This window comes from Suricata suricatta, chromosome 11, assembly GCF_006229205.1.
Source record: "Suricata suricatta isolate VVHF042 chromosome 11, meerkat_22Aug2017_6uvM2_HiC, whole genome shotgun sequence".
Lineage (NCBI taxonomy): Eukaryota > Metazoa > Chordata > Mammalia > Carnivora > Herpestidae > Suricata > Suricata suricatta.
Genome location: NC_043710.1, coordinates 104,058,795 through 104,071,587, shown reverse-complemented (window position 1 = coordinate 104,071,587; position 12,793 = coordinate 104,058,795). Strand labels below are relative to the sequence as shown.

At 58.9% G+C, this 12,793-nt stretch overlaps 1 protein-coding gene across 18 annotated transcripts in view; it reads right to left on the bottom strand.

Moving 5' to 3' along the window:
- The window catches only part of NCAM1 (neural cell adhesion molecule 1), a 300,388-nt gene that overhangs the window by 5,125 nt on the left and 282,470 nt on the right, over window positions 1-12,793 (bottom strand). For 5 of the 18 annotated variants that reach the window (XM_029956563.1, XM_029956565.1, XM_029956566.1 and 2 more), the window contains 4 exons: window positions 12,387-12,567; window positions 2,609-2,816; window positions 1,520-1,636; window positions 22-493 (listed from right to left, as the gene is read on the bottom strand). In XM_029956563.1, coding sequence (XP_029812423.1) covers window positions 22-493; window positions 1,520-1,636; window positions 2,609-2,816; window positions 12,387-12,567 — 978 coding nt within the window. Of the gene's footprint in view, window positions 1-21; window positions 494-1,519; window positions 1,637-2,608; window positions 2,817-7,556; window positions 9,924-12,386; window positions 12,568-12,793 lie in introns of those variants that run through there. The other 13 variants (XM_029956571.1, XM_029956573.1, XM_029956574.1 and 10 more) reach the window with 5 other exon arrangements.

Below are 12,793 nucleotides of genomic sequence, written 5' to 3'. Positions count from 1 at the left end.
GCCGGGAGCCTCAGGCTTGGCCTGCGGGGCCACCTGGGCCACCGGGACCACCGGGGCAGGGGCGGCCGCGGCGGGGCTCCCTTTGCTCGCCGGAGGGGCCTTGGAGGCCTCCCCCGCGCTGGCAGGGGCGCTGGGGCTGAGCACAGCGCCCTGGGGAGCCAGGACGCTGGAAGACAGGTTGCTGGCGGCAGGGGCTGAGGCCGGGGTGTCGCTCAGGTCAACGAGGGGGGCGACCTTGGGGGCGGAAGCTGGGGGCGGGGAGGGGGCAGCGGCGCCGGGCCCCTTGGAAGGGGTGGCCTGGCTGGCGGACACAGAATTTGAGTCCGGCGTGGCCATGGCCGGGGGGGCAATACTGGAGGTCAGGGTGGTGGTCTCACTGGTGGGGCTGTTCTGAGCAGTGGCAAAGGTTTCGGTGATAGTGTCAGAGTTAGCGGTGACGGTGGTGACAGAAGGCAGCATGTCCTCGACAGTGGCTGTGGTGTCGGCCGGCAGCCTGTGGGGAGGACAGGAAGTAGAAGAGAATAGACAATGAAGCAGGGACGAGACAGAAGCCGGGCTGGGGACAGGGGGCCGCCGCTGAGGAGGGGGTGTGGGCAGGGCACGCGGCGACGCAGAGGCACGGACACAGGCCCACAGAGGACGAGGACAGCGAGAGAAAGCACAGGCCCAGGCGGGCAGAAGAGGAGACAGGAGACAAGGACGTGCTGGCCCTTCCTCCCTGCCGACGCCCACCAGCTCTCCACGCTGCGCTGTCTCTCCCTGCAGCCCTGCCCGACCCCTGCCTGCACCCCAACTCCAGGAGAGGCGGGCCTCCCTTCTCCGCCGCCGCTGCTGCTGTCAAGGACTCCAAGGCACGGGCCCTGCCGTCCTAGGCTCCCCGGGCAGTGATGGAGAAGGTCAGGAACACGGCAGGCCAGGAGTGCTCCCAAGGTCCCTAGCAGCCACGGGCTGTCCAGCCGGTCACTTGCAGGAAATCCCCGCTAATCTCCGCTCCCTTCAATGCCCCAGCACTCACGACAGCCGGCCCGGACGCATGGCCACCTCAGCCGACAGCGTTTCTGACAGAGGGTCCCTCCCCCGGCTTCCGAGAACAGAAGGGCCAGGGAGCCTCAAGTGTCCCCACCTCCTCTCACCCTTCCAGGAAGGATGCTGAAAACCCTAGAGCTCTCGAAAAGCCTACCCAGATTCTGCTGAGCCTCTTAAAGCTCAGAACCCCTCTCGGTGAGGTTGTGTCCCCTTCGGCCACTTCCAGGGTGGGCGTGTGACTCAGGAAGAGGGTCTAGAGATGCTGCTCAGCCCCGGGAGCCCTTTCAGAGCCCCTGCAGGGTCTTCACAGAACCAGGAATGCCTTCTCTCTAGGGAGAGTTGGGGTCAGGCATTTCCGGCCATGGGCTCCAGAATCTGGCCTGCCTTGCTGGGCTGGGAGTGGTGGGTGGTGGCACGGAGGTGCAGGGGTGGGGGGCGGTGAGGTGAGTGTGGGGCTCTGCGGCCAAAGGGCAGCCCCTCCCCACCCACGTACTCGGGCTCTGTCAGCGGGGTGGTCTCGTTGGGCTCCGTGTGTTTCCCTCCGTCGTGGTTGGGGGTCCGCTCCTCCTCGGTCCGCACCTCCACGATGGGTTCCTTGGACTCGTCTTTCCTGTGGAGAGAGTTTTGCAGGGTCGATCCTGGGCTGCTGGGGCAGGAAGGGAGCCCCTGGGGAAGCTGGCTACAGCTCAGGGCTCCTGGGTCTGGCCCAGAGTGGATGGGGGGGCGTGGGCATCTCAAACCCAAGTGCCCGAGCCTCGGCTCCCGTTCGTGCCAGCTGTGAGACCGTGAACATCCGATTGGCTCACCTTAGCCTCTGTCTGCTCATCTGTAAAACGGGGCAACTAGCAGTCTCTACCTCGCCTGGCTGTCGTAAACATTAAGTGAGACAATGAATGTCAAGTGCTGAGCCCGGGGCCTGGCACAGGGATGTGCTCAGATCATCTGTATTCACAGACGGTGCCTGGCCTGTTTGGTGCTCACGGCTCCGCCTCTTCTCACCTCGCTTGGCCCAGCCCCACCCAGCGAGTCTGGGAAGCCTTCTGCTAACTGGCTCAGGACCTATGTCTCCAGAGATGCTGGAGGGAACAGCATCCGGACCGTCAGCTCCAAAGGGACAGGAAGTTTTACCTGTTCTGTGCGCAGGTGTAACTGAGTATCTGGAAATGGAGCCTGGCCCTATTTTAGCTGCTCCATGAATATTTGTTGAGTGATGTATGAATGACCGAATGAATGCAGGCATGAATGAATGACAGCGAGGCAAGTGTGTCTTTCAAATGCCATGGGAGGTCCCCGCCAGGTTCATTTAGTTCCGAACATTCCCCTCATTTTGACCTGTGCAGGGATTTTCAACTTTCTCTGAAATTCTAAGACATTAGATTTGGGGTTGGGCCCACGAGTTTGCGTTTCGAACAGGAACTCTCAAAGACTGTGGTTTAAGAAACATTTCTCCCTTGCTTTCTTTTTTCCCCTTGGGGTTTCCAAATGGGGAAACTGGGGTGATTCTGATACTAAGTCTAGCCCCTCCCCGGCCCCGGCCCCAGGCACAGCCTGGACCCCCGCAGTGAACTAGGTCCGCACTCACGAGAAGGCGGCTTTGCCCTCCTCCATGTCCTTGCCCTTGGCTCCGGGCCCCGCCTTTCCGCACAGGTTCACGGCGATGCACATGAGCAGCCCGCACTTGTTCAGGAAGTAGCAGGTGATGTCCACCACCACCAGGAGCAGGACGAAGATGACGATGAGGATGCCCACGATGGCCCCGGTGCTCAGGCCTGACGTCGGGCTGCCGTTGGCTTGAGTGGGAGGGAGGGAGAGACAGAGAGACAGAGAGACAGAGAGGGATGGCTGGGGGTTAATACACTGGCGTGCCGACTCCCAGACCCTGCAAGGCAACGTCCCTGGGGGAGGGGTAGAACCTACCGGAAAAAGTCATGGCAGTTGTGTCACGAGTGGCACCTTTCTTGGGGCCTTTCTACACCCCAGTGTGGAGACAACAGAGGTCTTACCTCACAGACCACGGGGCAGGGGCATAAGGCCCCCACAAGTCAGGAGAACAGTGGGGACTAGGAGCTGTATTTCCATCCCTGCGCTCAGTCTCTGAGCCTCCCCCGGAACCACACTTAGCTCATCTCCCCGTGAACCCTGGGGAAGCAGGCAGGCCAGTGGCAGTTGCTGGTTTCGGGCTAGACCATGGCTTCTGGGAGTTGTCAGAGACAGGGTCCCAAATGGGGTGGCAGAGGCTTCCCAAGGCTTCCTTTGGGCTTGTGCCGGCACGAGGTACAACAGTATGCCCAGTACACTACCCCACCTCCCCCCCTCCTCTTCAGGGACAGCTCCAGATGATCCCGACCTGGGACAGTGTACCTTGGCGTCATGGCTTATCTGCCTTCATTGCACCCAGGGAGACAAACGAAGACCATTTACTCTGGAGACAGGGGGTCTGCCCAGGGTGGGAGGTTTGGGAATACTCACCATCTGGGAGCTCAGGCACACCTGGATGAGGCTTCAGGAAACCCGGCAGACACCCAGAGAGGCCCACCCGCACGGACAGGCACCTGCACACGCACACGCACACGTCCTCCGTGCCCACCACAGGCAGACACCCACCCTTCCCCTGGGACGGTACACTGCACGCCCATTCCGGCCGGGCTCACTTTGAATGACTCAACTTCTGTCCCACTCCCCAGGGCCCTGGGGGTGCTGATGGTATCACAGAAGGACTCCAGGCTCAGCTCCCAGGCCCCCCTGTGTCCATGTTAGCTGCCTACAGTGCCCCCCTGACTGTAGGGCCCCCCCACGAGTATCTAGGAGGCAAGAGGCATGCTGTGGGCAGCGAGAACCCATGCAGAGCTCTGCCCGTAAGCCAGTGTGGAGACAATGACTTCAGACTGAAACATGAGCGTGTCTGCTTCGTTTTTCTTCTTCTGGAAGGATAGACTTTCAAGAACTGGCTACTCCACTCTCCCCACCAGACCTCATCTGAAGCTTCCTGTGCCGCCAGGACCCACTGGGACGCCAGGTCTGCTGACTCATGGCAGGAACTGTGGCCGGCACTGTCTGGGTCCCACGGCGCCTTCGCTGAGCCCCAGCCCAGGCCCAGCGGCCTGCTCACCATAGAGCGCCCCACATAACAGAGGAATGTGTCGTCCAAGGTGACAGGTGCTATGGACGGGCCCTGTTCTTCTTTTTCCATGTGGTCTGTGTTCCCAGGGGCACTCTTCTGCCTGCCCGGGGGTCTTTGCTCACGTACCACTGAGGCTCTTCAGCCGTGGGCCCACCCCACTGGGCTCTGTTTCAAAGTTTCACTCAGTACCGACCGCCAGCCCGGCATGCTGCAGGGGACGGCTCATAACTTCCTTCGTCGCTCCCAGGATGCAGTTGGGCCTTATAGTTGGAGAAGATTCTCCAATTCTTGAGTGTTTTTGGCGTCTCTGGGACCTTGGTCTTGCTTCCCACCGTTTTCTCCTCAGGCTTCCATCCAACCCACACCAAGAACCTTAGCCTGGCCCCAGGAAGGCCCCAAGACGGCAAGAGGCTCTGTGCTCAGAGGACCCAGCTCCTGCAGTGTAGTCGGTGGACTTCGGCAGCAGGAAGCCACGGCAGCCCCTGTGACCCACTAGAGTGGGTCTTGTCCCTGGCAGCTCACGACAGCAGGAGACAGCCTCCGTTCTTCTCTTCCAGGTCCTCAGACATTCTGCCTAAACACGCGGAGAGAGGCACACGGATCTTCCTGATCTTCAGAATCCCAAAGCTGGCTCCCTGACCAGGGAGGAATGATCGGCCTTGGGTTTTTGCTCCGTTCCCAGGACACTGGGCTGGAAGCCAGCGCCGCCTCATGACGTCAGTGCCCAACAGGTGCCGAGTGCTTCCTTCCTGGGGAAGGAGCCTAAGGTATTGTGGGGAGGGGAGAATGTTTGTATTTTTGGACTCAATGGCATGAACTCTACATTCTGAGGTTTACACTTATGTGTCGTTTTAGGGGACCAATCATGTCTCTGAAGAGGCCAGTCCATTGAAGGGGGCTCTGGGCATGGGAGAGGCAGCTGCTGTCCACCTTGTGCAGTGCGCTCATCGGACCTGGCCGGAGGGCCACCAGGGTCTGCAGGCCAGCACCGCAGGCATGCTCAGGGGAAGGGCTGGAGGACACAGGGACCCGGTGACGTGAGATGGAAAGAAGGGCCGCGGTCTTCTTTTCTCTCTGTGGCAAAATTCAGTTTCTTCCTTTTGGCCTAAAGGCCTCACACATGTCGTAGACTCTTCCACACCTCTGACTGTTGTAACTCATGGCACCGGCCCCCACCCCGGCCCTGTGCTCTAGGTCAAGGCCTTCATTCTCTCTGCTGAACACTCCCAGCCCATTCCTCTTCAGGGCCTTGCCAACCCCTTGCTTGGAACACGCCAGCCCCACAACCTCCAGGGTGGCCTCAGCTCACATGTCACCTCCTTGGAGAGCCCTCTCCCTCCGTCCTGACCTCTTACTCTGTCCAGTATCTACCGCATTCTCTGCTTTCTTCTCTTCTTACTTCTACCTGCCACATTCTGTTCACTTACACGTTTTTTATCTGGCTGTCCTCTCTGGAATGTTCTACAAGCTTCTCTGTCTTAGTTCTCCCCAGCATCTAGCACAACCCGACTTACAGGAAACATTCAAAGAATATTTGTCAGGAAAAGAAGCGGATGTTGAGTCTGGAGATGAGAACGTCACCTCCAGATGTTTACAGATGTGCCATGAAACGGAAGGAGCGGTCTTGCTTGGCCGTCACTGCTGGGTGGAAACCGGATGGAAACTACGGGGGTCAGGGGTGAGTTTCAGCTCCCCTCGAGACAGGACCGACGGAGTGCAAGCGCCCTGTGCCTGGAAGCATTCAAGCGGAGGCTGACAGCCCCTTGGCAGGGACACCCTAGTGCTCCGGAAGAGGTCCCTGTGCTGGGCGTGGCCAGGGACAGAAGGTGTCCCCACGGCCCCCCCTTCAACTGCAGGAGCCCGCCGTCCTGTGTCACGTCCAGCAGCACCCTGCACGCGGTGCAGCGCCTCTGCACTGAGGAGGACTTTTTCTTGGAACACTAGAACACTTCGTAGGTCCCACTTTTACCCACTGATTCTCGAGGCTTTATTTTTACATGAAAAATAAACACCGTCATGTTTGTGCACCTGCAGCAGAATTCGGGGGTGCTTTAAATTTACACTCTGGGGCTCCCCAGTTCTGCTGAATCAGGCTCTCTGGGGGTGAGGCTCAGGGATCAGGGTTTGGCAGAGCAGCCCAGTGATCCTCATATGGAGTAGAGTTTGAGGGGCGTGGTCTCCAGGCCGGCTTGGGCCTGGATCGCAGTGAATCACAGCGGCGCCTGGACTCCGGGCCCAAGGATGAGCGGCGGAGTCTCATCTCGTGGCCCTGACCTCTCTGACATCCTGAATGGATGGCAAGCGAGCAGAGGCGGTCCCTGAAGGGAAAAGGGCAGCCGGTTCACCACTCAGAGTACAGGCCTGCAGGGGACGTAAGGTGCTCCTCAAGGGGTGCGTGCAGCTTTTACAAAAAGAAGCGTACAAAGGGAAACCCGGGGAAACCGATGAGAGGGTATGAAAGCCCCCCTTCATCACCTCCGGGGAAGTGTTACAGAACCGCTGAGCTCAGGAGAGCGAGAAGACAGAGGTTACCTCCTGCACCTGACATAGCATTGTATGAAAAGGGAAAACTAACGGCCTTCCAGGGCTCTGACTCCGCATGACCTTGCACTGGCCTCTCGTGACTGACTCGACCCCACGCCCGCGTGCACGGAGTTTCCTGGGAGCAGGTCCTCCATAACCTCTGGGGGTCCCAGCCACTGAACGGTGCTGCCGTGAGAGGGAGGCTGTGCATCGTCCGTGGGGCCTGGCACGGGATTGGCTGGCACTGGCCGGGCTCAGGCTGCCCCGGAATGGAGACCCGTGTGCGTCTCTCTTAAATGGCTCAGAATGGGAAGACGGGTCTCACGTGTTACAGACGCCAGATGGGTCTGAGTCATTGTGTCACGGGACCTCAGTGCGGCGAAGTGCCCACCCCCTGAGCTGGGGGTCAGGCTCGCTGGCCTCAAATCTGGGAAGGTCCCTACTCAGTGTGATTACAGACAGAGTGAGAAGCTGCTCTCACATTCTATGGATCACAAGATCACTCTGCATCGTCTCTGCCCCTGGTTTTAATGGGAGCAGTGACATCAGGAGCCACGGCCACAGAGGCTGTATGTCTGGTGGCCCACAGTGCATCCCTGACCCCAAGGTGACCAGCTCCTGGTTCTGCAACGGCACCCCGCCGTCCCCTGCCCCTGCCTGCTGGGGACTAGCGAGCCCAGGGAGGCACCGGCCCACCAGAGCTCTCGGGAGAGCTGAGCTGAACGCACAGCCCCTCATGGGGGGCTATGACCCCGTGCAGCAGGCTAGAGTTTGGGGTACGATCTGGGGCAATCATAGTTATCCAGGCCCATGTGAGGCGGAGGAGGGAAAGGACTTTTGACACTTTGTAGGACACACAGCTATTAAATAAAATCAAACACGCTGGTAAGTTCACGTGGACTGTTACTTCCTTTAATAATGCAAAGGTGTAAACTTCATAAAGGCCTCGCTGATTATCTACACAACAGTGTTAGCATTCTTATTAGTAACAAACATGATCCAAACCTGCCGTATAAATATTCCAGAAGTGAGCAGAGAAGCCCCGAGGCAGGTGGGGGGCGCGGGCGGCACTGAGCGGGGCGCGGCGGCAGGGAGGGCCCGGCGAGGGGGCAAGCGCTTACTCCTGCAGGGTCTCGGAGGGCCGCTGACTCGGGGAGTCCTGGTGGGGCTGGGGGCCACGGCCATCACTGAGGATGGTGCCCAGCACGAGTGGGCGTGCCCTAACACTGTCTCTTGAAAGGTGTCCCGTTATAATCCACCGGGCACGCTTGTGTGGGCTGCTGCAGTGGCCCCAGTGCCCTCGGTTGAAACCCGCCTTGCCCGGGCGTGTGCTGGGGGACAGGGCTGTGTCAGGCCTCCCTACACTTGGGGCTAGGTCCCCAAGGAGTCCCTCCAGAAACACTGACCCTGTCCCTTCCCTGCCAGGGGGGCAGACCCCCAATGGGCCCTCCTGGGGGAACATATGACTTCTGCCCAGGGTGGTATGGAGCGCATGTCAGAAGCCAGGAGGACAGTGGCAGGCCACCTGGGGGGGATGGTCTCTCCCTCCTCGGTCCTCCCTGCTGCTCGAGCTAACGGACCTGTGGCCCCCACACCGGGCCGGGAGGCACCAGCGGCCTCTCCACAACGCTCTGCCCTGCGCCTCAGGACCACGCCCGCTTCTCTTGTGCTGGTGTGAAGGCAGGTTGGGGACCCCAGGAGGAGAGGTTCGAGGTGGGTCTGGGGGCCCACAGGGTTGGGGCAAGAAGGCTCCCTGCCTGAGCTGCTGGAAGGGAGTCCGCACGTGAGCCCCTAAACTGAGCCCTGGGGACCCGGGCCTGGGCCCACCAACCCTCCAGCTTTGGGTCCCTTGGATTCCAAAAGGGAAAGGCTAGTCTTCAAACATTAGAAGAAACCAAATGGAACTGAAAAATAAACCAAAAAGAACAAAAACCAAACTTCCGTGAGATGTTTAGAGATGAGATGTGTAGAATGACATGTGACCACACGGACAGAGGGACGGAGGTTTCATTCAGCAGAGGGTCCACCCCCAGGCGTGTACGGGTGAGCGGGGCCCGTCGGTCCCCTGGGAGATGTCGGCAAACACACTGATCCTTCTCCCCCTGGCATGTGGAGAGGATGCCCCCTCACCCGAGAGCAGAGAGGACAGGCTGGCTTTCACCAGGAATTTTAAAACGCCACTGAATCACTGACCAACATGGCAGGGGGCGGTCGGAGCATTGGGGAAGTAGGACAGGCTGATCAAGTCACAGCCTGTGGACGCTCTGGGAACGGACTGTCCCCCGATCTGCTCTGGTGAGCGTGTGCGGGGCCGGGAGCATGTGACCCATGCTGGCCTCGTAGTGAATACTTCCAGCCTGGGCACTGACGTTTATGCCAGGTGGTGGGTCACCGAGGGACCAGAACCCCCAAGACGCGAGGCCCTGTGCTCATCGGCTGGGCAGCCTGTCACCACTCCGACCGGGAGGGGTGCATCTTACAGACGGGGCACGTCACGGGCTGGCCCTGTCCTCGTGAGGACCATCGCGCCTCCCGAACATCTGGTCAGCCCAGAAAATGCCTAACGAGTCCAATTTCTTCCACTGTGTGGGCAACACGGTGACTTACTTTGCCCGTCACGTCGGCAGAATGCTCAGATGCACCGCCGTGGTCTGGCCCCAACCATGGGCGCGTCGGGGCCAGCAGGGCCCGCTGTGTTTTTGAAGGGCAGAGGGGGGGCCTGGGGTTGGAATGGGGGGGGGCACGTGGTGAGCTGGACACTCTGATGCAAGCTTTAGGAGGTGCTTAGAGATTTTCCTCTGCCACATCGAGCTCAGGTCAGAGCAACAACAACAAAAAAGCAACAAGTAGCAGAGATGTGCAGAAACTTCTCTGTAAAATAGCATAATGCTCTTTTAAGAGCCGCGTTTAAAGAAAAGGGCTCCCGCGTGTTTTTGTGTGGCCGTTAGAAAGGGGGGCAAGCTCCTGGCGAGGCGGCGCGGAAGTATCCGCGAACGGTAAAATGTCTGGGGGCCCGGCGTTTTCCAACCGCCAAACCTTCCTCTTCCACACGGAGCGCTGGGCGGCGTGGCCGTGGTGGTCCTGACAGGTTCTTCCAAAGGGGGCAACGGACCGTTCTCATGGGAACTGGGCATTTAAGCAAATTCAATTTGTGTGTGCGTGTGTTCTGATTCCTAACAGAGCAAAAGAACAGTCACCGCGGAGAGAAGCAATGAGACAAAGGTGCAGGACGCACAGCAGCCTCCTAAGGTCGCTGCGGGTCCAAGCAATGGCGCCCAGAGAGAATGTGGTTGTTTGAAAGCAAATGTGGCAGTGGGGGTATCCCAGTGACGCACGTCCAACGTGACATGTGTGACGACAGATGCAGGGAGGGGAGGAGGGGGGAGGAGGAAGGAGAAGGTAGAGACAGAAACAGAGGAAAAAAATAGATAAAAAGAAAAAAAAATTAGGTCAAATACAGAAAACGCAAGAATCAAAGGTTAATTCAACTTAGTGAATTAGACTGACAAAGGTTAGGGAAGGGTTCAGTGTGGTGTTATTCCCTAAGGCCAGTTCCGAAGCTCAGCGAGGCCAGAAGCAGAGCAGCGGGGTAGATTCGGGGGTTAGGGGTCAGCGAGCAAATGAAATTACAGTGAGAAAACAGAGCTTCCGCAGTAAAATACAGGAGTTTGATTAGGAGAGTGTTACCTTCGACTACGGTGAGGCCTCAGGTGCAGCCACCGACCTGCCCGCAGCCCCCCTGGCCTCTAGAGCTTTCTACACGTAGCGGGAGAGATGCGCTGTGTGCAGCCAACTGTGCTTTTTCAGCGATAGATGGGATTCGTCTCCCCACTGTCGCCGTGGCCCCCACCCGGATGCTCTCAATACAACCTGGTCTTTGCCCCTCACCTGCAACCCCCCCCCAACCACAGAATCCCACCACGAACGTACATCTTGTAGTTCGGAGGTTTCATATGCAGATCTCAACCCCACAGCCATGAAAGTCCAAACAAGCACCTCTTTCTAAGACGTGGGCGGTAGGTGACCCTCTCCAGGCTAACGGGACGCTCTAAGGAGAAGGCCTCTGACATCTCCACTGGGCAGGACCCTGGCAGGCAAGGTTTCCTCCTGTTTCTGAGTCTGACTCCCAGTGTCCCCACCTGCTGGGACCCCACGAGCTGATGCCATGGGCAGTACCCACATGTGAGCACAGCGTGTCCAAGTGCAGGCAGCAAGTGCCACCAGAAGTCTGTCCCGCAGAGAAGGGGCTGCTCCAGCTTCTCCCCAACCGCACCCCCAGCTCCTAAGGGTCCCATTAAGGCTGGACACATCTGGACACATGCCAGACTGCCAAATCCAATGCAAAACTGACCCACGAGCACAAAGGAAGAGGGGGCACAGGACGGCAAAGCCGCCTCTGCGTGGACACTGTACTAAGGGTCGTGACGACGCTCCTCGTAACCACGCCCAGATGCCTGACCATCTGCACTAAGGGGCCTCCCTGACAACGCAGGGGGGAGGTGCAGCCGACGTGTCTCACCTGTGGTTTCAGACCCACCTGTCAACTCCCTGGAGGCCCCCCGCAGCCCGGGTCTGGCGGACACACACTCTCATGCACACTCAACCGCCGGCCACCGCACGCTGCTGCCACTCCGCTGCTGCGCTGACTCATGCACAGGCACGCCCGTGTCCCAGGCAGCCGTACCCTTTCTGGTCTCCCTCCCGTTGGGAGGTGCTATTGTGGTAACTGAGCAGAGCACCCAGGCCAGCACTAGAGACGGGACTGGCATGATGGGGCCAGACCAAGGCCAGGGGTCGGGGGCTGGAGCACAGTCCTCCCGTGCCTGAACACAGCAGGGCGCTTCGGGGGCCCTCTTCCAGCAGGCTGAAACCGTATGGTCTCCGCCCACCTCTCCTGCCTGAGGCCAGCCTTGGCTGGTCTGGGAAGGCACAGAGGGGTGCTGAGGATCTCTCTCTGCTCTGAGGCTTTGGTTAAGGGACTAACCATCAGCGGCAAGGTGGGGGGCCCGCAAGCGGAGCTCCCACATCATTCCCACACTTGCGTTGGTCCTGGGTCCCTAGAGACAGGTCTACATCTCCTGGGAAAACCACTCAGCCACGGTCTCCGGTAGATCAGACTGCCTCTCACGGATGGGGTTTCCCGGCATCTGCTTTCCTCACTTGCTCTGTTTCAAGTAATTCAATTTAATCTTTGTTTCGGTTGAGAGGCCCTTGGAAGATAGGCTTTTTAATGAATTGGGCACCATCTCTTCCTTCTCGTGGGGTCCCCACAGAGAAGAGAGCTGGGACATGACTGTGCAGTAAGCAAGCGTCAAATAGAAAGCGCTTCAACAATCAGGTGGTCCTTGTATGAAATGGCAGAGGGTAGATAAGGTCTCAGAGAAAGAGCCTTACTCAACCAGCCTCCAAGGCTTGGCTGGACCTGGGGCTTTTCCCATCGCAGGGGTTCCCAGGGACTGCGTAGCATCAGTCCTTCCGGGCTGAATGGCACGGGACCATTGCCCCAGGATGCTTGGCCAAGCCTTTGGGGGTCCAGTACATCTCAACCCCCTGCACAGACAGGTACAAGGCAAGACTAAGCTTTGCGTGGGCGACCGATCATGAGGATGGCTGGAAGCAAGCGAGTTGTCAGGGGCTGTTCAGGCGCATTAGGGGGTGCAGCTCTGGTGCATTAATTCAAAGCGGGGAAACTCACAGAGAGCAGAGGCGGTCATACCTGGGATGGCCGTGGGCTGGGCCGAGGTCCTGAACACAAAATGGGCGGCCTTGGACTTCCCCTGCTGGTTCTCGGCCACCACGTAGACCTCATATTCAGCATTCCACTCCAGGGACTTGAGCATGACGTGGTCACTGCCGGATGGGAGCCGGATCTCCGGTTTCCACTCCGAGGAGAGCTTCTGGGAGAAACCGGCAAGAAGGACACAAGACACCAGGAAAGTTGAGATACAAATGCCGGTGAGGCCAGTGAACAGGAACAACTCAAGGGAGGCACTAACTACTGGCGTGAACTGATAAAGCGAGAAACCAGTGATAGGACGTGGCGTTCGTTCTTTACCAGCCTGAAAACCCCTAAGGATTACGCAGGTCAGGAGGTCAGACTTGGTGTCTGCAGACGCAGACCTC